The following is a 23,604-nucleotide window of genomic DNA, read 5'->3' on the forward strand; positions in this document are numbered from 1 at the left end:
AATGACAATCTAATGATACGTGAACAGGAAATTAACAGAATTATAAGAATTATCTTCATACAGAAGGATTTGATAAACAGATCATTGGATTTGTTCAAGCTTCAAATATATAGCTCGATGATACTGAGACATGTTTACTAATTTCTTATACAAACAGTTTGAAAATATAGTAACAATAAGAAAGGCATATCAACTTTATCAGAACATACCATCAAAAGGGAGACAACCAGTGACCAATGATTATCTTTTCTCTCCAAAAAGTATTCCGAACCTTTAAAGAAGCATCTTCCTAATTTAAACATTGATATAAAAAATGAAGAACTTTGCGATTTTACTACAAATTCAGTCTACATTTTGTACTGAGTCTTTACTATGTTTTGTAAAGTCATACAAAATTTCAAGATAGCATTATCCATTGTTGTGATCTTTCCTCGATGATTAAAAAAAATTCAAGTTTATATATACTTGAAATACCATGACAATTGTCATTTCAGTTATGTTGCCATTTTTTTTTTCTTTAGAGAAGTTGACAGGCATGTATATGAAATATTGTAGAAGAAAACTTAATAAAACTTAGAGTATCTTTTATTTTGTCAGCTATTCAAATTAATTTAGGGTTATATGTTCAAATGTTGTAATATCACTGAAAATTAATAGTCTAACTAAAACGATGGTGATGTTTTGATAAATATTTGTACAATTCAAAGAAAGGAAATAAAATGCTTCAAATACAGTAATATACATGCATCAGAGTAACTTATGTTACACACTTCAAACATAATAGAGACATCCAAAGATAAGGGATATGGGCACTGCCCAGGCAGTTCATTGCGGACAATGCCGGAAATACGAATTGTGTTTAAAGTACCAACAATAACACCGACTTAATATCATGATTATCTTGGTAATACACCTCAGAAATTTAAAAGTGCTTCTATACACAAAGTCTGTCTAATGTTTATCATTCCTTGTTGGTTGGTTTGACCTACATCCATATGAACACGATATCACTGGGAATGGAGACACTTTTAGCTCTTGCGGTGGTAGGGTCTTGGAAATACTTGGCAGCATCCTGGATAAGACGAAAAATCGAGCAGCAGTTCCAGTATTTTGGCACCGTGTCCTGTTTAAATCTGTACCCAGTAAAAGGATGCCACGCTACACGCGTGAAATCAGCGAAATGTGGGCCACGAGGGTTGGAAGTCAACGGGGTAATGGACAGGTATATATATGTGATATATGTATGAAACCTGATGTGATTGAAAGATTTGTTTTCTTTAGCTGGGAGATGATTTCATTACGCTGTATGATCCATGATATCTATTGTGTAATAGATCTAGGTATGAATATAATTAAGTATTTTTATTTAAAAATGTTTAAGCTTATATACAAGTGACACGTCTATACGAAGAGTATATAGTATGGATACCAAAACACGAGATGTCGTGTGCGATTTTCAAGTACAAAGTAATTCAAAACCTCAATCTCAATTTAGACATACATATCGACAAAATACATTCTAAATGAAAAAAGAAGAATTCTGTGCATTAAATATTGTACTTATTTTACACAGGTGTATTATGGTAGTAGATAAACAGACGGGTCTTGGTCAGTATATGAGACATTTTCCAAAGATGACCTACATAAACATTACAGTGGAAGGAGAAGCAATTGTTTTGGATGCCCCAGGAATGGAAACACTGATTCTCCCGCACAGTCCAGACAGAAACTGTACAAAGTTCCTCTGCGAGTAACTGCCACTTACTCCCAAAGTTTTTAAAAGAATTTTTTTTCATTTTTTTTTAAGATCAGGAAGACTTTGTTCTTCTGTCGTTGAATTTTAATTAAAAAAAAAAAAAAAAGGACGAAAGGCTATTTTAAGTAACACTTCCAATTAAAGGAAATCATCAACGAAGTATAAGATCCTAAGTAAAATTGATTTTTTTTAAATTTCTTATATTACAGAATTTATAATAGTTTACAATATAAAGTACATTGTACATGCAGCTTTTAAATAATTTAAATAGTCTGCATAAATAAAACGGAAAGGAAACATGGTTATTTCTTATTAAGTTTTCACCTTCCATTTACCGAACTCTCAATATTTTTTGTAGGATACACGCCTGTAAGCTTTTGGTTCGAGACTTTGGTGACAAAGCTAGCAAATGGATCGGTAAATACCTCGGGAACGATAATCTGAGACTTGTATATTTCCTGGAAAATAACAACAGATTAACCATAGAGACGGAGAACAATCGTCGACAGGGAAACATCAAAATTTCACAGGAGGATAAAGTATGTCGGCATGGTATTCATCTTGCGTAAACACATTAAAATTATTTCAGTTGCAAATTGAGTTTAAAGCCCATGTTGTAAACGTGTAAACATTCCAAAAATCCAAATATTGCCATGACTGTGGCCAATAATTAAGAAACCATTCAAGAAAAAAATCATAGCTTCTTTGAATTTTCCTTTTTTTAAAAATATTTTTTGGTATAGATTTCGTTTTCCTGTATCTCGTCATATTTACTGGGGAACGAGAGAACCTTAGAAGAAATTTCCAGACGGACCACGGAGCCGGTCAAGATGGACAACTTCAGACCTAATATTGTTATTGACGGTCTGTCGCCCTTTGAGGAGGTGATAAACTGCTATAAAATTTCTATATTAATTAATACAGTCATCCACTGTGGCATACTTTATAATACAAATTAATTTGAACTGAATTTACAGGACACGTGGTCTCAGATACGCATCGGAGAGGACACTATATTTCGCTGTCAGGAACCTTGTAAAAGGTAAGAAAATTGGTTCCAGCAAGGCAGTATATCCTTAGTTAGTATAGGTCCCTGGTTTTAGTTTCTTTTTTTTAATGAACTTATTTTAGAAACATGAGCTGCATCATTGGATTGGATCTTGGATACACTTGATAATTCTAGTTGTCAGTCACATCCATATATTTATGCGATTGAACTTTTAAATGATAGTTTTTTTCGCCTTAGATGCATGGTAACAACTATAGACCCAGTCACAGCAGAAAGAAGCCAGAGAAACGAACCACTGAAAACTCTAAAAACGTATGTTATCAAAAAACCCGCTGATAAACTTGTATGTGTACATCCTTAGTTTTTTCATAATATAAGTATCCTTTTAAAAAAAATCCTCCATTCTTATAACTTTTTAGATATAAAGAGGAAGTGGGCGGGGTTCCGACCAGTTTCGGTGTATATGCAGCCGTGGAGTCTGGAGGGGAGATTCAAGTGGGGGATCAAGTTTACGTCCTTAAGTGATATTGGAAACATTAAAAAATACATCTCAGGGCGTTAATGTTTTTCTTTGTCCAATATCACAGATGGTTTTCTAAATAAAGATATAAATGCTTTACTTTGAGAATATGCATACACGTTAATATTATGTTAAGGAGGCTGGGGGGGGGGGGGTCAACAAATTAACCATCAGATATAACTTATTTTTTTTTTAGATATGATATCTTAAGCTGTCAACTATCATTTGTCAAAGAAAAAATTAATACATTTTAGTTTTAAAATTTGATAATTTTTGTATATCTTTATATGGAGCTCTTCTTCTAAAGGAGATCAATATAGTCTAAAAATGGCCACAACCACCCAGCCCTCTTAATCTCGACTGAGATTCGACTTGGCTGGATATCTGGACTGACGTCTTCAAGTCGAATCTCAGCCGGGATTAATATTACAAATGTAATTAAGTTTAATACATCTGTTCCTTTTTTTAACAATAATCAGTAAATTTCATAATATTTTGAGCAAGTCAAATAATAAAATTTATATACTTAACTAATTTCATTTGATAATAATTGTTGTAAAGTTATCTTGTGTTCAATTTAAAACTATTTAGCGTTAATTTACCGATGATGTACTTTTCTGACCTTAATTTATCATAGCTTTAAGTTTTTTTATGAACAACAAAACGAAATCTCGAGTTTCTAAAATTTATAACTTTATTTGGCAAATTCAAATTACTTTGCAATAGGAAATGAAAAAGGGTAATACCAAACACAGAAATTTTAAGGACATACGAATAAATGTAATTTTAATTTTGAAAAATGAAAAAAAAAATACAAAACTGATTTCGGTGATTAACGAATGTTTTATTTAATCGTTACGTTGGATACCGCAAAATATAGCGCCCGCCATTGATTAACCTGCAATCGGATTAACTGGCACTGTTCCAGGTCTGAGTTCCTGCAAACTCTTCGATAACAGACAATTACCCTGACTTCATATTATGACTTCCCAGGTAGTCTAGTGGTTAGGATTCCGCGCTCTCACCGCGGCGGCCGGGGTTCGATTCCCCGTCTGGGAATAGTTTTTTTTTCCCCTTCCAGTTGAATTTAAAAAAAAAATTGCTGCGCCGTCGGAAATAGGGTGCCGGGTTGGGGGTAACCCCCTCCTCAGAGCCAGATTTTTTTTTTTTTATACAAGGGTACCGTTTATTAGTTTCTGGTGCATTTTTGAAGTCATTTTTTTTTCTTTACATATTAAATAAGCAGAACCTAGCAGCATTACCCTAGACAGATGAATTTATCTTGTTAAAAAAAAAGAAGATATTTCTAAGGAGGGGGTGCAATCACACACCCTGTTCTGACGGCTCTTTTATATAAAAAATTTAACCAACTTTGAATTTGTTAAAACCATAATAAAATAATAACTTGGAAAAAAGGTCTTATAAAAACCAAATTCTACTAAAGAATACCAGGGCCAATAATTAGTTAAAAAAAAAATCAATAGTAAAGCACTTTCATGAAGCCTAGATACAAATTGGTTAAAATCATGGCTCCAAGGAAGATGGCAAAAAGACAGTAAAAGTTTTACATGGGAATAGTTCAGAAAATCATTTTATAATTATCTCAAGAGTGCAGGGGCATGGTCAGTCTTTCAAATATGCAAGCATCCCCTTGTGTTGAATCGAGAAAGCAAGAACATGAAGATTTCCATTTTTACAGTTGACATGAAGTTAATACATATATACCCACATACACTGTGTATTAAATTGCTGAAACCATGGGCTTTATTTCAGAGATAAGTTTCAATAAGAAATAAGAAATTTCATTTATCTATATGTACTCGTATATATTAATTTGTCAAGAAGAGAATGATGACTTGGTTAAATTGTGGCCTATGGGCCTCATGTCCATCACTTCATTTGAGTCATTTGTAAAATAAAGTATAAAATTAAAAACTGACAGAAATTTTCTCTCCATTTATTTTTCTCTGTATTGTGTACGCATATATGTTTTCTTGAGTTTGTTTCTTCTCCAGTTTTTCCTCTTTGTTTCATCAATAAACATCTCACCAAATTCACATTGTTTTCCCGAGGCACAAGGTCTTATAAATTGAAGGTCTTTTCTGACAATGTTTGAACGAATCACATCAAAGTCTTTTCTCACATCTGACAATACTGTTCTGGAGTTTGGAATAGACATATCCACATCCATTAACATATACCTGAAACAGGAGGAAGTGTACTAAAACATTTTTATTTGAACCCCTTCCTAAGGACAATCCAAATTCTGTATAATAAGCATAAATCATGTGTATTTAAAGTAATACTTATTATATTTTTTAAAGCCTAGCAATGCTAGAATTATCCTATAATGTTCCTCTTGATATATAAGTCATTAAATTACTACACAAACAATGAAGGCTCTTGATGCACTTACCATTGTAGTGAATAGTTTAAAACTTTGGAAAATAGACTAATTTTTTAAAATAGAAAGATTTGGTCTGTCCTTTTTTAATACGAATGTACATTACAAGTACAGTGAATGGTCTACCTTGCCTTCGTCCACTTCTGGCCATCAGGACTGGACATTATGTATGGCGTGTCTCTTAGTCCTAAATGTTCTACTCTCTTGATGACCCCTTCTCCACTCCATACTGTTTGACACACGCGTTTCAGCACCTGCACTGTTTCTGTCTGTAATTAGAGTTTCTTTAATTGCCTAATTTCACTTTGAAATCAACACTGTTCAATAAACACTGAATATTTCAAGACCATTTAGAAACAAGAGGCCCATGGGCCACATCGCTCACCTGAGCACATTGGCTAGGCAAAAGCACAATCAGTTCAGTATTGAAAAGACCGGGGGGGGGGGGGGGGGGCTGAATTTTAAACTATCTGATGATGCTTCCATGTCAATATAACAAATGGCTTTGTACTTGAGAAGATTTTAAAAAAAAAATTCCCATATATTCCTTTGTAAAAATTTGATCCCCCATTGTGGCTCCTCCCTATCCCAGGGGTCATCATTTGAACAAACTTGAATCTACACTACCTGAGGATGCTTCCATATCAATATGACTGAACATAGCTTTTCTGTTCTTGAGAAGAAATATTTTTTCTATATGTTCTTATGTAAAACTTTCCATCCCCCATTGGGCCCCACCCTACCCCTGGGGGTCATCATTTGAACAAAATTGAATCTACACTACCTGAGGATGCTTCCATATCAATATGACTAAACATAGCTTTTCTGTTCGTCAGAAGAAGATATTTTCCTTTATATTCCTATGTAAAACTTTGATTCTCCATTGTGGCTCCGCCCTACCCCCGGGGGTCATGGTTTGAACAAACTTGAATCTACACTACCTGAGGATGCTTCCATATCAATATGACTAAACATAGCTTTTCTGTTCTTGAGAAGAAATATTTTTTCTATATGTTCTTATGTAAAACCTTCCATCCCCCATTGGGCCCCACCCTACCCCTGGGGGTCATCATTTGAACAAAATTGAATCTACACTACCTGAGGATGCTTCCATATCAAAATGACTAATCATGGTTTGCAGTTCTTCAGAAGAAGATATTTTCCTATATATTTCTATGTAAAACTTTGATCCTCCATTGTGGCCCCGCCCTACCCCCGGGGATCATGATTTGAACAAACTTGAATCTACACTACCTGAGGATGCTTCCATATAAATATGACTCATCATGGCTTTGCTGTTCTTGAGAAGAAGATTTTTAAAGATTTTTCCTATATATTTCTATGTAAAACTTTGATCCTCCATTGCGGCCCCGCCCTACCCCCGGGGGTCATGATTTGAACAAACTTGAATCTACACTACCTGAGGATGCTTCCATATAAATATGACTCATCATGGCTTTGCTGTTCTTGAGAAGAAGATTTTTAAAGATTTTTCCTATATATTTCTATGTAAAACTTTGATCCTCCATTGCGGCCCCGCCCTACCCCCGGGGGTCATGATTTGAACAAACTTGAATCTACACTACCTGAGGATGCTTCCATATAAATATGACTCATCATGGCTTTGCTGTTCTTGAGAAGAAGATTTTTAAAGATTTTTCCTATATATTTCTATGTAAAACTTTGATCCTCCATTGCGGCCCCGCCCTACCCCCGGGGGTCATGATTTGAACAAACTTGAATGTACACTACCTAAGGATGCTTCCACATGAGTTTCATCTTTCCTGGCCCTATGGTTCTTGAGAAGAAGATTTTTAAATGATGCCATTATTTTTTCAGTAATTCCTAATTATCTCCCCTTTAAAGAGGGCGTGGCCCTTCATTTGAACAAACATGAATCCCCTTTACCCAAGGATACTTTGTGGCAAGTTTGGTTGAAATTGGCCCAGTGGTTCTTGAGAAGAAGTCGAAAATGTGAAAAGTTTACAGACAGACGGACAGACAGACAGATGGACAGACAGACGGACGCCGGACAAAATGTGATCAGAAAAGCTCACTTGAGCTTTCAGCTCAGGTGAGCTAAAAAGTAATATTTATCAGTAAACCTGGAAAAGCATCTCTTTTAAAATGAAGCTTTCTCATTTAAAGGCTTTGGATGTATTTCAACCTGTCACACTAAAAACCAGCTTTATCTAAATAGTAAATACACATGTACTTGCATAATACTAGATCTTGTCAAAACAATATAAATGTACATACAAGAAAAATTGTTAACTTCATTAACTATTACTATTCTATGAGTTCAGGTCCTAAAATTCAGACGATATGTATTCTTAAGTTTAAATGGAACCATTATATTTAAACTTTCACAATTTTTTTAATTAGTAAATGTTTCAATCTTACCCAATACGTCAATTCATAACCAAAAAGGCAAAAGCCAACACATAACCAAGATTTTAGTTCTGAGTTGCCTCCTTCAAATAACACAATGGTTATTTGTGACTAATATACACACTGATATTTGGAAATATTAATTATTTGTTTGAATGAAGATGTTGAACAACCCCCCCCCCCCCCCCAAATGGCCCCAATATTAATAGACATTAATGAGCAGAACCATGAAGGAAGCAGAATAATATTCATTTCCCTTCATTCACCAATGTGTGACATTGTTTATCAAAGTAGGGACAGACAAAACAATTAATGTCTGAAAACTATAAACTCAAAAGATCTATTTCAGGAGGTTGTGTATGTGCATTTGCGTGCATTTCTCTTTTTTAAAAAAAAAAAACACACAGGAAAGGGAGGGGGCTCTTAATAAAATTTTTCATATTTTATGAACACCAAATTAATTTTCTTGGAAAAAATATGTGCATGTTTTTTGGGGGAGTCCCACTCCAACCCTGGTACTAAGTGCATGTCCTGTGTTTTATCACAGACATAAATAATATTTTATTTAATATATGTCTCTGGTTTTATGCAGAAAAACTGTAAGAATATATTTCACATATTATTCCTCACAATTACACTAAAAGCACAGAACTATTTTTCCAAAATTTATTTGGTATAAAATTTCACTTTAGTACATAAAAATATAACAAAAAATTTAAACCCTTCTGTCAACCAGAGACAAGGCAAGTTACGATTCAAATTTTGCCTTTGCCTACAATACAACTTGACTTCTCCAAAGTGAACTCATGACCAGATTATGATTAAGACTAGTGAACTCTTGGCCAGGACCTTGGTTACGAATTTACTTTGCAGTTTGGATAAAAGCTGACATGTTGAGTAGGAGTTGACTTGGTTATAAGTAGGTCAGGTTATGAGTTGATTTAATATCAAGTGCAGCGAGCTGCGCAAAGCGCCGCTCGTCACTGCGAGCTCTTAAAGCAATGCCTCAAGACACACAATGCAATGATTGTTGTTCTCGCTGCTAACTTCGTTCTCGCGGTAACAACAATTAAAAAATCACAAGAAATAAACTCACTTTAATTTAATGGATATTGCATACAGATATTAAATGGGTTCTTTGTTAAAATTTTGCAATCTTCAAACTTCGTTTCTGGAAATGCATCTAACATACGACGTCATATGATGTCACAGTCTAGGTGTTCCAAACGTCTCGTGCAGTTTGAAGAGGCGGATCTTAAAATTAAGTGAACAACTGCGCCCGCCCCAACGGTCGCACAGTCAACATATTACCCCCTTTACATTCAAAATGTCCCATACTCAACAAGTATTTTCAGAAACAGGACAGCTATATGTTTCATCAAATTGAGCATTTTTTAAAAAAAAGGTCTATTGTTCTCATGACTTGTGAGGATCATACTTTAAAAGTTTGTCATTTAAATGCAGCTATGGAAAATGTTCAATTAGAGGACATGGACAGTAAACTTTATTCAAAACTAGTGGCAGAATTCAGCCACGGTTCGGATAACTAGTAACTGTCTGTACTGGTCTGTACTGAATAGTTCAATACTGTATTTTTTCACAACGTTTCCACGTGGCACAGGTATAAATAATTACCTTAGCAAGTGCTTTTGTTATAATGGACATCTCATAGGATGGCATTTTCTTCCTTTAATGTGTCTCAACAATATTACAATGGGATGCGTGTTTTCCTTGACTTTCAATTTATTCAGTGTCAAATTTACGCTTTATTCAGTAAATCGTCTAATAAATTATTCGAATGTGTAGAAGTGGAAAATCCCACATATATTTATGTCATATAATTCACAAGCATTAAAATTATTTTGAATAAAAATATGTATGACAAAAATATGAAGATACTTTATCAAATCTAGAATAAAACATATCAGATAAAATGCATAAAAGTACGATTTGACAAAAACTGAACAAATTATGAAAAAGCGTTCAAGTGACCTTACAACAGCGGTCAAAAATGGCCACTTCGGGACTGGGTCTCTTGGTAAGAACCTTTTTTAATTGAGCTCACTGTAATTTTTTTTTTTCAAACTGTAAATTGACACTTTGTTTAAATTGCTCTCTATTTAATTACTAAATTTTGCAAATAGTTCTGTGAACAACATTACATTACATGTTTTCTTTTATTTGACCTTTACTCACCGTCAACCGGTGATTTTTTTTTTTTTAAAAAACACTACATTAGAATATGGTTATCAATTTCTAGCTATTTAAAATAATTTTTAAAAATGTGATTAGTCTCTTTATCAGACTAGTAGAGTTGCTTCCAGGAACATTCAGCATTAGAACTTAAATTATATCAGTAAAGTTCGAATTTTCTCCATTGAATACCTAAAATAAAAGCTTCTCTATACTTATCTCAGTTGAATACAACAAAAATGCTTTTTATGTACATGCACATTCTAAAGCACTGTAACATTTTTTTCTTTACAGGCAAGGAGTTTTAGTACATCAGTACGATGCAACAAGCTTGTTCAGGTAACATGTCGTGCTTGATTTCTTTATTTATTGGGTCCGGAACAATCTTTTGATTAAGTTATATGGCTTGATTTAGGTATTCAAAATACCTTGAGTTAGCTATAACATGTTGACGGTGCAACCGTTGGTGTGAGTGCAGATGTTCACATAATTTTAAGATCCACCTCTTCAAACCACACAAGACTTTTGGAGCATCCAGACTGTGACGTCACATGCTGTTGTATGTTAGCTGCATTTCCATAAAATAAAGTCTGAAAAGTGCAAAATTTGAACAAAGAACATTTAATCTACTATCTGTATGCAATATCCATTAAATTAAAGTGAGTTTATTTTTTGTGAACTTTTGTTGTTACCGCAAGAACGAAGTTAGCAGTCAGAACAACAAGCATTGCATTGTGGGTCTTGAGGTAACTGGGGGAAAAAATTGTTTGGATCAATGTGCAAAGTCCGAATTTTCTCTTCGCCCAGGCGTTGCTTTAAGAGTGCAGTTTGCTTTTAAAAAGTTTTATACATTGTCACTTCCATCCACACGAGGAGCACTACTCGATCATGCTTCTTTTTTTTCTTTAATATTACTTTTGGTACGGGTGAGGTCAGAATGGTAAACCTAGGAGAGGTTTATCTTTCCAGTTGTAAACCAAGATGATTATGAAAATATTGTATTAATTCAATTCTTCTCTGCTATGTCTCCTTAAACTAAAATAAATATCTTTTTAAAAAATCTTAAAGATTATGCAGAAAAAAACATAAAATGTAACCATTTCCTTCAATTCATTTCAGTCTAAATCAGTAGAGCTACTGTCTCTCGATAAAGACTTCTGATTGTGATAGTAAACTTTCTCTGTTTTACAGACTCCCGTTCAGGTGTATGGTTTGGGTGGCAGCTATGCCTCAGCCCTGTATTCTGCTGCAAGTAAGGAGAAGGCACTCGACTCCGTAGAAAAGGATCTCAAATCTGTAAAGGTACGTAGCTGATATGACTTCTTAACAAGTAATTTTTCATATATATATATATATATATATATATATATATATATATATATATATATATATATATATGTATATATATATATATATATTTACATGCTTGTAGCTTTAGATTTATTTGATATTTCTCAATTTTGTAGCAACTATGGGAGAAAGACACCAAATTCAGGGACTTTTTTGCAGATCCCACAGAAAATGCCAGACGAAAAAAGAGTAATAACTTCCTTGCATAAATTAATTGTTTATAAAGACTCTTAGTTTACCAGGGCTCTAAATATAATTCTGCTAAACATTTTTCCTGCATAAATTTTGATGTTTACTTATTGTAATGAAATAGATACATTGCAGATAGACTAAGAGTCCATCAATTTTAACATTGTTACCAATTTCAACATGTTAAATTCTCTCCATCTAGCTTAATACAGAAACTTTCACAAATATTGATTGATATATATCATGTACTATAAAGGCTGAGCTGTATTTTCTAAGAGTGGATACTTTATAAATACATATTTGCTTGATTGTACATCTTGTCGTCCTTCTATATTCAGCTGCCTTTCAGTCTGTTGTGAAGAAGAATGGTTACTCAAAAGTGACACAGAATTTGTTTGGTAAGTATGCAAATTTTGATATATTTTTGTTGAGGCTCTTGATATTTAAATTGCTTGTATTTAATAACTGTCAGATATGAATTTGTTTAGATTTTGGAAATGATTTTTCCATTTTCATGCTGAAGTTTGTCTCTTTCAGACACAATGGCAGACAATGGACGGCTAAACAAACTTACAGAAGTGATTAACCTTTATATGGAGCTAATGAGTGCCCATAGGGGAGAGGTCATCTGCAAGGTCACTGTAGCTAAGGTAACAAAATCTTTTAACATAATGCCAGCTTCAAATCCTTAAAATGCATTGTGAACCCTGAAACCTCTCTTTGTTCAGAAAAAAAATTGTAAAAACTAGATATGATCCTATAATTATTTGTCTTGATAGTAGCTGAATAGAAATAATATAAAACATGCAATTAAATCTCTTCTGTGTGTCTCTCTATCTCTGCTTAATGTTAAGCTTTAAGCAGTTTGAATTTTTGTAAAATGGATAGGAAACATTAATTTAAGGCATATCAAACTAACACCAGATGTACATGTATTTTTGAAAAATTGTTAGAATTAGAAATATTTTTTAATGATTTTTAAGTCATTTCTTGTAGAAAGTACTGACTACAAAAAGAAAATGTCTTTTTCATTTTTATACCTCGTATTTTTTTCTAGCCTTTAGATGCTAGCACCAGTAAACAACTCCAGACCATTCTAGAGGGATTTCTACAGAAGGGACAGAAACTCTACCTAGAGACTGAGGTAAAATTGCTTTAAAAATTCTTACTAAAAATTTTTCAAAAATGGATTGTCTGCCTTATTTTTCTCCATATCTGCACTAGCAAACATCTTTGCCATAAATCCTTTACAAGAAGATAAAACCCCCTGAAATAGGGGAGAAATTTTAAAACTCCTTTAACAAAATTGTATGTAAATGATCATTTTATTGGGACATGAATTATATTTTGTTCTGTGTTTCAGGTTGACCCAAGTCTTGTTGGAGGTATGACGGTGACCATTGGGGATAAGTTTATAGACATGTCCCTCAAATCCAAGATCAAGCTCTACACCGACATTCTAAAGAGTGCAGCTATCTAAACAAGACAGCACTAACTTTTATTATAATTTCATACATGTGTTTGTTTACCACTAGGATGAATAAAAAGGCTATTTAAACTTAAGATTTGATGAGGTCTTACTTTAGATACATTGTATAGATTAGTGATTTTGAAAATGTGTAACACTTTCAACTTGCTGATAAGAAGATAAGTGAGGAGAAGATTGCTATGACAGTTTTGAATCGTGAGCTGATAAAGAAAAAAAAACCTGAAATTAAAATAGGGATTTCCAGAAGTGAACAACTGGATGAGGGGATGAACTAAGTGGCACTTTTTTCCCGCTTTTGTATAGAAGAGATTATGCTAACCTCTGAAGGAGGTGTCCTGGATAAATAATAGATTGATTGATGATTTGAAGTTTAATGTCTCGGTGGGAATTTTTCATTCATATAAAGAGCTGTAGATGAGTTGCTAAATTTTAAGATGTTTGCTTTGTATAATGCCAATGCATGGAAACATGCAGTCCCTGTTCTTCAAGCATCAGTTCATAGGTGGGGGACCTACATATCTGAAAGTGATTGCTTTGTATTGGAGTACATGTAGTCATAATTTTACAGTCATAGAAATGTCCTGAAAAACTACATTAAACTTGAAGATAACGAGGTCAAAAAATTATAATACATTTGGAAAGATCTTGTCACAGGTAATACACATGGAACTTCTCTCATTCAAAACAAAGTTATTACCTATGTTGAAATTTTGAAAGTAGGTCAAACGTAAGTCAAAGTCATTAGGTCAAAACCATGGTACAGTCGGAAAGGTCTTCACAGGCGATGCGTAAATGAGGATGTCAGCCATGAAGTGACAAAGATGTAAAAAATTGATAAATAATATTCCGTGTGATTTTGTTTTGATCATTATTTAGGCCCGTAGCAGCGGTTTAAAAGTGGGGGGGGGGGGGGCTTGCCAAAGAAATCTGACAAGCAAAAAAGAAAAAAAAAAAAAAAACCTAAATTGACCAAAAGTGGGGGGGGGGGGGGGTTGCAACTCCACAAAATTATCTGACAAAAAAAAAAAAAAAAAAAAACCCTTTCTATAGTCCAAATCCTGGAATTTGCCAGTGCTCGACCTTACAAAATCAAAAAATGGGGGGCGAGGTGGGGGTTGCAACTAGCATCTTAACAAAATTTACTATAGCTAAATACTATACTCGGAGGAAAAAATGGGGGAGGGGGTTGGCTAGTCCCCCCTTCTCGTTCTACGGGCCTTTTATCTGATAGGTGCTACAAAATGAATGTATAACGAACAGCGATAAATCTCATAAATCCTTTGTATTTCCTCTGTATAGCGATCATGTTAACAGAGTTACAATGACCTAACAGTTATCAGTCAAAATGCAACCCACAAAAGGTTGTACATGTATTTGCAAAAAAGTTAAGGAATAAAGGCGTTGAATTTAATTTCTTTCAAATGTTATTGTCAGTGGTTTTGAATATTTCTGAGGATTTGATGTAAACATGAAAAAAGCCGCAGGAGTGAAAACATAAAAATCCTAAAATATAAAGAAATTACATGTACAAAGTTTCTATGACGTTCTAACTTTTTACCATTCCCCTTATAAATCTTTGCACTTTTTAAAATCACTAGATATAACACTAATGAGAAATCGTGAACGAAAACTTAACTATATGAATAAACATTTATTTTACTTGTAAATATAAACATATAGATCTAATACATGCATCTAATGTAATGATTTTTCAAATAAATGTAGCAGTTAGCCATAAAATTTATGTACACATTTGCCCATAATTGTAAATGACAAAACAAATTCTGAAGAAAAACATAAATAATCCACAGATCATTACAATCAAAGCCTTCTCTCAACCCCGCTTTGGAAATCACCATGGCTATTTATACGGAAAAAAAAGTTTGTAGAATTGGCCTTAAAATGTATGTACACATTTACAAAATTTAATAATTATAATTGACAAAATAAACATAAAAAAAAACAAAACAAAAAACAAAAACAAAAACAAACAAAAACAAAAAACAAACAAACAAACAAAATACAAATAACAATCAAAGCCCTCTCTCAACTCCACTTTGGAAATCACTATGGCTATTTATAGAATATTTTATTTAGCACAAAGCAGTAATATGCAAATGTTAGAAAAATTCCTACCCCCCCCCCCCCCCCCCCCCCAGAGAGTATTGTATATATTCTGTTCAGTATGTTAAAGATATCATGGAAGGTCCAAAGAGACTAGGTTACCGCCATGATTGTTACCGCTATAATCCTAGTTCAGTATTTGACCTCCCTTTTACTCTTTTTGACTGACAAAGGGGTGTGTCGCCATTTACCTAAGCTGAGAAATTAAAATTAATGAATCAGGGCTAAGGCGAAATCGGAACTCGATTTATATAATTAAAAAAAATATTACAATTATATCTCATAAAACACCATTAAATGAGAACACATTTGTTCGAATAAATATATTAAGAAACCGTATATTTATTTATTTATTTTTTTTTTAAAAATGCTATAATTTGATTGTAATTCCATCATAATATAGGAAGAAATTGATGAAATATTAAGATTTTTAAAGGTGCAACATTTCAAAGATATTTGTGAATAAGTCTATAAAATAAGTTATTTTAAAATTCAAATACTATGTTTACTAATACTTGTGTCATATTGTAATTTTTGAATTTACCGGGTGGTGGTACATACAAAAATTAATTTTTGTATTTACTACCATCCGGTAAATTAAAAAAATTACAATATGACACTTGACAAAATTTCACTGAAGTATTAAAAGCAGTTGGGTTTTTTTTTTCATTATAACTTAAACATTTTTTTTTCATTCAGCAAACAACATCTGAAGTGGCAAATGAACAAAGATCTGCAGATTATTAACTTCATTTATTTTCTAAAAAGTCCATATTCAAATTTAGAGTATCTTAGAAAGTGTTTACTTGCTTAATACTCACAGTTTCCTTTCAAAAGATAAAATTCTTCAAAATCACCTTTTAGTTTTAAATATACTTTTAACATTCCAGTCCATGGAAGTGAGTTTTATTTACCTTACCTATACTGGACTCCAAAAATTCATAAAAAAATCCTTACAAACAAAGATACAGTGTATATTGTAGGGTCTAGTTAATATCCAACCAAGTTTCTATCCTCATTTCTCACCAAAATTTTAACAGCTGTGAAGGAGAAACTTCAGGAGTACTGTACAACATATTCGAGATGTGGTGTTAATCAGATGTTGATACTGAAGAACTCCAAGGAAGGTTTAGAAAATTTGAGATCACAAAATTTTACCAGCAATTGCATCAAAACACACGACTTTTCAACACTTATACAACTATTCCTCAGGATGAATTAAAAACTAACCTTTTTGACATCAAAGAAAACTAGTACTGTTTCTTCAATAAAAATGGTACACGTAAATTTAACATACCTTGTCATTGGTCATCTGCAAACTTATTTTATTATGCCCCCGTATCGAAGATTCGGGGATATATAGTTTTTTGCCCTGTCCGCCCGTCTGTCTGTCTGTTCGTCTGTTTGTCCGCAAAAACTTTAACATTGCCCATAACTTTTGATTGGTTGGAGCTATGGCTTTGTGGATTTCATATATTCCATTGAACTCGAAAGAGAAGACACCACAGTCTGCCACATCTGTTTCATATTTGGATATTTTACTAGAATAAGACATTGATGGTAAATTAACATTTAAACTTTATGATAAACACGATGACTTCAACTTTTCTATCGTCAACTTCATTCATTTAAATAACAATATAATATTTTCACTGAATATGGGGTTTATGTGAAAGGTAAAGATAACAAACAGTGATCGATCTAAAAAAGAAAACCCATAAACAATACAAATATGTGAAGAGGGTGTAAAACATGGACCCCTGGAAATTCCAGAGGTGGGATCACGTGCCTAGGAGGAGTAAGCATCCCTTTCTAAGCAGTCACACCCGCCGTGAGCCTTATGTATTGATCAGGTAGATGGAACTATCTGTGGTCAATTCAGTACAAAAACAAAGGCCTAACAATTGTTATGAAATAAGTCAGCCAAAATTCGACCCAATAATAGGCCATTATAACGACCATAAAATTTACGAAAAGATGACATTAAACGAGGCTGTTGAAATCCCTGTAACATCTACTTATCAATGAGTAGCCTGTCTCGCTTTAAAAATTGATCGTTCTCAGAGCAAGCTCTTGAGTATAGAATAAGTTGGTAGACATTAACGCCATAAGCAGGTGATAGTGGAATGCATGTTTTACTAGATAAATAAGGAAAGTTGACGATGAAAAAGATAAAGTAATTTCGTTTGTCATACAATTTAATTGTTAATTGGCATTTGTCGTCTATAGTCAGTAAAATATTTAAATATGAAACAGATGTGGCAGACTCTGTGGTATCTTTTATTTCAAGTTCACTTGGATATATCGAGTCGACATACGAATGAAAATAACTATTGTTAATTGATAAAACATCATCTATGTATCTGAATGTCGAATTGAAGACCACAGCTAGCGTTTTCCTCTTCTCGTGTAGAAGTTTTTGAATGCTTCATAGGAATATAAAAACAGGTCGGCTAATAAAGGAGCACTTCGGAATTTCAATAGTTTGTTGGAAAACGGTCTCCGAAGACTACATAAATGTTGTCAATGTGGAACTCCGACATCCTTTTAATATCAACTTCAGAGTACTTGTGTACAATCAGAGTGGTTTTTAACGAATTAATGTTGCTGATGACCAATCACAAGATGTGAAAATTTTCGAGTTCCATAATTTAAGAAGCTGTTGTCTATGATATCAAAAAGTCTTAGGTTTGAATGAATATGTACCAAAAGTATGAAGCATGAAGATAATGAACAGTATTCAATCTCGAAAGTCCAATGAAAACGATACGAATTTGGAGCAGAGCAAACACGGACCTAAAAATTTATCAGGTGATCAGGTGTTATGGAGAAGTGAGCATCCTCTGCTGACCGGTCACGATCGGAAAAAAACGGAAAAATCCGTAGACAGTATCAAAATCACCCTGCAATTCCTCTTATTCAAATTGTAAGATACTTCTGCTATGTGTCCGAAAATTATATTTTTGGACACTTTTAAAATCACTGAATTAAAAATACATTCAAATGCAGGTTGAACAACAGATACCAGGTATGTCTTTCAAGAATTAACAGTTTTCAATTGCAAATGCGACCATGATTTATTACAACTGCAAGTCAGTAAGATAAGAAGAGTCTTGGACCAATAAAGCAACAGAATTGGAGATATCACTTAATTAGTCTTGTACTCATTAACATTTAAAAATTGTTAATTAGTGAAAGACAGATAGATAGACATTATAACATTTTTTCTCTCTTTTTCTTATAATTTTATTAAAAAACAATGCATGTTACAGTTTTCAGATCAAAATAGAAACATTTCCACATAGTGTATATTGAAGTTAATGTTGTCAATTTATCATAAGAAAAAGAACATTTTATTCATAAGATTTAATGACCAACATGTCATCCCTGTATCTTCATTTTACGAATACCTCAGTTGAGCATTTTGGTCCACTGGCCTTTAAATTTATAATTCTTAATCTTTTTAATCAAAAAATGTACATCTTATCAAAATCTACAGGGGTCATTTTTCTCTATGTAGGATATGCAGATTTTTTTAGGGTAACGCCACTTTTTTTTTTACAGACAAAAGGGTCTTTTTCGACGTCGAATAATGACCGGGTTTCATTTTTCGATGTAGAAAAATGACCCCCGGTCATTATTCTATGGGGGTCACTATTCGTCTTTACACCTGCAAACAATTCCATTGCTCTTGTTCTTTTCTCAAATATCCTTCAATCATTTTTACATTTTTATTTCAATGTTTATCTATGAATGATACGAGGGTCGTTCAGTAGCTACTGCAAAACGTCATCAAAAAATTAAAAAAATAAGAAAAACACAAAAAGCAATCTTTTTAGATATTTAATCCTTCAAAGTATTCCCTGTTAATCTTTACATAAGTCTCAAGTTTCTTTAAACATAACAGAACTTTTTGGGTGTCAAAAGACACTGATGGATAGCACTCCCCTCGTCAGATCTAAAATACCAGATTCTTTCTTTGATGGTTTTCTTGAGTTCTTGAAAGAAAAAAAATGTCACAAAGACTAAGATCTAGCGAATACGGGGGATGTTTAAACTTTGTTCCTTTTTTTTTCAAAATATCCTTTACATCTCTATGCTTTTTTGCAGCAGCATTGTCAGGTACAAGAAATCACCCTGGGTACGTATACTTGTGTTTGGACTTCTTACAGAAAACCTGCTTATCTTTCCTCAATACAATTTAAACATAAAAGCTAGCTACTACTGACGGTCCTTCCTTTGGGTGTCGGCACTGGACATGTCGAGTAAACATAAAACCCGTATAAGACCTGTTTGGAATTCCGGCTATTCTCTGCAATAACAGGACGATAACGTCCTCTCTAATTCCGCATTTTATTATTATTGACCTTCCATTTGGTCTAGAAACGGTGCATCCATGTTTTGTTACCCATCACGCAGATTTATCATACTCTGTTTTGTAAAAATGTTTATATTTTAATACACTCTTGGCACTTTTAACGCGGCTTTTCTTGTACTCAACAGTAAGGGAAAAATGTACTCATTTGACAGAAATAATTTTAGATTCATTCTCAATCAACTGTTGTGATGATGAAATGTTTAGTGTCTAAGCAGTGTCTCTCACTGTAAGTCCGGGATTTTCAAATATCGTGTTACTCACAGCATCGATATTTTTGGTGTCTTTTAAGCCCCTTTTCCATTTTTGAATTTTGCTAATCCACCTGAACACCGTACTGAGTGAAAGGCTAATTTTTCCAGATATCAAAACCATATCTTCATTTGGGTTCTTCAGCGAGTTTTCTACAAATGAACGGCATAAGCACTCATTTTCATCTTTTTTGACAAAGGTCATTTTTAAACAGTTTTCAGCTCAGTGTAGTGACCATGTTTACTTAAAAGTGAATTTCTTTGCTGAGACAGTAGGAAAAAAATGTTGTTTACGGTGATTACGAGTTCTTAAAGAGAACTTTTCGAGTGTGAAAAAAAGAATTAACTGATTCTACATATATATTGATAAACCGTATGTTGCTCACCAAACATGTTTTTCTTTTTTGTTCTAGTGTAGTCATTGATATTGATTGAATTCAACTGGATGAAATTGAATAACTCTCACTTTTTAAAATGAAATTCATTAACAACAAAATTGTGAATATAGTGAAAAATTTTGTTCAGATGAACTTAATTATTTTGGTAATTTTTATCCACAAAAATTAACAAGAGAACTCCAATTATTTGTCTAATAAGCAACCAAACATTTTGTAAAATATTTATATACTTTCGTTGCACAGTTGTCACGATTATAAGGAAAAGAGGTCACAATCTGTCAGAACAACAGAAATTCTGCAGACAAACGTGCACCATTTATATTTCAGTCCCAAAATACTTCTTATCAGTTTTCCGATTCCTACTTAAGACAAAGACATACAGAAATTCTGTTGCGAGGATATCCCACTTCCTTTGGTTTTTAAATATGGCCAATGTAAATGCCTGTCTCGGTGTCTTTATTATTGTTTTGGCGTTTCAGACAATTCAAAGCAGTGCGCAAAGCTCAGACGAGCTGCTGGAAATAATCCATCGACAAGAAGGTTTACTGCAGACTCTAAGTGAGAAAATGCAATCTCTCAGCAACACTGTGAACTATTTGCGAATTGAAACCCAAAGACAAGAAAGGACAATTAAACACCAAAGCTTGGAATTACAATCATTACGCAAAGCCATTAGTGTGAAGCAGAAAAAAAATTATGCAAGCTCCAAATACGGTTCTACCAGAAAATTTGAAGATGAGCATTTTGATTCCTACGTCTGGAGAAATGATGAAAACACAGGGCCATGGCAAAGACAAGACTATCAAAACAACGTGACGCAAAGATCTCTTGGTAAGTTTATTTTGGAAATTCAAAGGATCCATAACTAGCACAATAAAACAGATGCAAAGAAATACATGTCTAAATCAAAAATACAATGGGTTTCAAATCATATGTGGATTAATAGGGTATATAATGCATCGATATTCTCGCATTCCGTAGTTATGATTGCTAATACCAAAGCATTATAAAACCTATAAAACCAAATTAAGAAAATAGGGCATTGCACTCACTAACGCTTTTTCCATTATAAAAGCAGCATTCTAGTGTCATCGTAATTTATTTGTAGATATGTATCAACAAGAATTGTCAACGAGAAATCTAGGATACAGGCTGTCTAACCAATGTGCATTCTACGCTTACATGAATCAAGCCATGCATTCCTTACCACCTCAGCATACCCTCGTCTTTGACATGGTGATGACAAACATTGCAAATGCATACAATAGATACACTGGGGTATTCACGGTTCCTTACAATGGACTTTATGCTATAACATGGACTATCTACTCAAATTCTTACAGCTTTGTTTTTTCAAATCTCATTGTCAACTCGGACACCTGGAACAGTGCCTTTGCTAACTCTGAGGAAAATAATGATCGCCATACCGCCACAGGCTTCGTGGTTGCACAACTGAATGCAGGTGATGTAGTGTTTCTTAAGACACATGAGACAAGAAAAGGCCTAGGAACATTAGAAAGCTCATTCGAGGCACGTTCAACATTCGCTGGCTGGAAAATTGGCTAGTTCCAATCACCATGTAATTAATAAATGAAGTGCCTGCCTGTTATGATTTTTTTCTATAAATTACACCAGGTATGATCTTTCAGCGTTTGCCTGGACATAAAATAAAATAACCTATAGCTATTAGGTGATGTTAAAGATATAAAAATAATGAAGTGAATAACCAGAAAACAATTTGTTACAATCTAAATCGAATATATATATATATATATATATTAGGGATGGCAATCGATTACAGAATTGCTAATCGGTTAACCGCAAGACGTTCCGACCGATTAACCGGTTAATCGTACATTATATCAAAATACACATTTTCTTGACTTTTTTTTCAAGTAGCTCTATTCATAGTAAGATGTTAGAAACAATCTGTTTATCTTGATCAGGAAACTACATGTACATGTATTTTACTAGTATTTCAATTTCAATAGGTAAGAAAAAAAAATTAAAAAAAACCATGAAACATGCCTGAGAAATCAGACGTTGATAATTTTTTAGAGCAGATGTCACACATTCTGCATTGTCGCTATGAACAAAACTAAGTCTGAACTTTCCCTTAATATACAATGTTTGTCTAATAATATAATTTGATAGATAACTGCAAAAGATAGATAATGATTCACAGTGCTCAACGGTGATTTATTTAACATCATTAAAGAATTACAGGACAGTCGGGGTAACCACATGTTGTTTATACAGTAATTAACACTTCACAAACTGACCAATTACCCCGCGATCTCAATCAGGAAAACAATAATTATCTCCAAATCAGCTTAAATACATATGTAAAAACTCTAAATTATCCAATGTTTATATAGAAGTTTCATTTTTAAAAATGAATTGTAAGAAAATTTCGTTCAAATTTACATATATTTTATTTTTTCCGACTAACCGATTACAGATTTTCTAACCGATTACCATCGTTCCGACCGAGTAATCGGTTAACCGGTTGCAAATTGCCACCCCTAATATATATATATATATATATATATATATATATATATATATATATATATATATATATATATATATATATATATATATATATATATATATATATATATTATATAAATTTTACAACAACTCTTAAACTAACATAACTGCCCTAAGTGAAGAAATATTAATATTGAAAGCACAAAGAAATTCACTTTTACAAGGATACCCACTTCCGCCGCAACCCGGGGTTGAACTCTCGACCTACGGAATCTGTCTCCTAGCAGTATATGAACAGCGTGCTTGACCGCTCGGCCATCTAGCAAGTCAAAAAATTTGCTTTCGATGCCGATGAAATTGTCTTTGTTTGTAAGGCTCGTTACACATGCATATAACTTGTATATTAGAGGAACTGGGATGTAATTCTACAAGTGGAAATCCAACTTATACCCATTGCTCCATTTCTAAGGAGAGAATTCTTCAAAATCATATGTCAGTTTTGAATATTTTGTTATATTCCCAACAACCAAAATGAATTTGAATTGCCATATCAATATTGGATTCCGAAACTTCATAAAAATCCTTACAAACAAAGATACAAAGCGGGTTCCAGTAAATGTTCTACCAAGCCTCTTTCTTTACTCCTCACTAAGATATTAACA

General features: G+C 33.3%; 4 protein-coding genes and 1 non-coding gene across 5 annotated transcripts; 4 read left to right on the forward strand and 1 right to left on the reverse strand.

The window, feature by feature from the left end:
- Positions 1–984: 984 nt before the first annotated feature.
- Positions 985–3,363, forward strand: LOC133186129 (mitochondrial amidoxime-reducing component 1-like). The gene is made up of 7 exons (XM_061321401.1): positions 985–1,222; positions 1,574–1,750; positions 2,115–2,295; positions 2,500–2,640; positions 2,734–2,798; positions 3,003–3,077; positions 3,185–3,363. The coding sequence occupies exons 1-7, from the start codon at positions 996–998 to the stop codon at positions 3,288–3,290; spliced, it is 972 nt and encodes a 323-aa protein (XP_061177385.1). The 5' UTR covers positions 985–995; the 3' UTR covers positions 3,291–3,363.
- A 909-nt stretch (positions 3,364–4,272) lies between these two features.
- Positions 4,273–4,344, forward strand: Trnae-cuc (transfer RNA glutamic acid (anticodon CUC)). Its single transcript has one exon. It is a non-coding gene; the product is annotated as a tRNA-Glu (tRNA).
- An 882-nt stretch (positions 4,345–5,226) lies between these two features.
- On the reverse strand, positions 5,227–9,808 carry LOC133186130 (small ribosomal subunit protein bS6m-like). Its single transcript, XM_061321403.1, has 3 exons — positions 9,716–9,808; positions 5,816–5,958; positions 5,227–5,486 (listed from the first exon to the last, which is right to left on the reverse strand). The coding sequence occupies exons 1-3, from the start codon at positions 9,758–9,760 to the stop codon at positions 5,243–5,245; spliced, it is 432 nt and encodes a 143-aa protein (XP_061177387.1). The 5' UTR covers positions 9,761–9,808; the 3' UTR covers positions 5,227–5,242.
- A 268-nt stretch (positions 9,809–10,076) lies between these two features.
- On the forward strand, positions 10,077–13,375 carry LOC133186131 (ATP synthase subunit O, mitochondrial-like). The gene is made up of 8 exons (XM_061321404.1): positions 10,077–10,118; positions 10,568–10,612; positions 11,465–11,575; positions 11,740–11,812; positions 12,151–12,210; positions 12,350–12,462; positions 12,870–12,956; positions 13,176–13,375. The coding sequence occupies exons 1-8, from the start codon at positions 10,092–10,094 to the stop codon at positions 13,290–13,292; spliced, it is 633 nt and encodes a 210-aa protein (XP_061177388.1). The 5' UTR covers positions 10,077–10,091; the 3' UTR covers positions 13,293–13,375.
- A 7,499-nt stretch (positions 13,376–20,874) lies between these two features.
- Positions 20,875–22,058, forward strand: LOC133185134 (uncharacterized). The gene is made up of 2 exons (XM_061320193.1): positions 20,875–21,280; positions 21,558–22,058. The coding sequence occupies exons 1-2, from the start codon at positions 20,875–20,877 to the stop codon at positions 22,013–22,015; spliced, it is 864 nt and encodes a 287-aa protein (XP_061176177.1). The 3' UTR covers positions 22,016–22,058.
- The last annotated feature ends 1,546 nt before the right edge of the window (positions 22,059–23,604 follow it).

Source organism: Saccostrea echinata, unplaced genomic scaffold (assembly GCF_033153115.1).
Source record: "Saccostrea echinata isolate AGI-Se365-2 ecotype Australia unplaced genomic scaffold, CSIRO_AGI_Sech_v1 ptg000012l, whole genome shotgun sequence".
Lineage (NCBI taxonomy): Eukaryota > Metazoa > Mollusca > Bivalvia > Ostreida > Ostreidae > Saccostrea > Saccostrea echinata.

Bases quoted from the DNA above. Each gene is read 5' to 3' on its own strand.
- LOC133186129 (XM_061321401.1), top strand. From the start codon at position 996: ATGAACACGATATCACTGGGAATGGAGACACTTTTAGCTCTTGCGGTG. The intron at 2,296-2,499 runs GTATGTCGGCAT...TTTTTGGTATAG, and splicing joins AAATTTCACAGGAGGATAAA to ATTTCGTTTTCCTGTATCTC. The intron at 3,078-3,184 runs GTATGTTATCAA...ATAACTTTTTAG, and splicing joins CCACTGAAAACTCTAAAAAC to ATATAAAGAGGAAGTGGGCG.
- LOC133186130 (XM_061321403.1), bottom strand. From the start codon at position 9,760: ATGCCATCCTATGAGATGTCCATTATAACAAAAGCACTTGCTAAG. The intron at 5,959-9,715 runs GTAATTATTTAT...CTCTAATTACAG, and splicing joins TAACAAAAGCACTTGCTAAG to ACAGAAACAGTGCAGGTGCT. The intron at 5,487-5,815 runs GTAGACCATTCA...CTCCTGTTTCAG, and splicing joins CAGAAGTGGACGAAGGCAAG to GTATATGTTAATGGATGTGG.
- LOC133186131 (XM_061321404.1), top strand. From the start codon at position 10,092: ATGGCCACTTCGGGACTGGGTCTCTTG. The intron at 11,813-12,150 runs GTAATAACTTCC...TTCTATATTCAG, and splicing joins AAATGCCAGACGAAAAAAGA to CTGCCTTTCAGTCTGTTGTG. The intron at 12,463-12,869 runs GTAACAAAATCT...ATTTTTTTCTAG, and splicing joins GCAAGGTCACTGTAGCTAAG to CCTTTAGATGCTAGCACCAG.
- LOC133185134 (XM_061320193.1), top strand. From the start codon at position 20,875: ATGGCCAATGTAAATGCCTGTCTCGGTGTCTTTATTATTGTTTTGGCG. The intron at 21,281-21,557 runs GTAAGTTTATTT...ATTTATTTGTAG, and splicing joins CGTGACGCAAAGATCTCTTG to ATATGTATCAACAAGAATTG.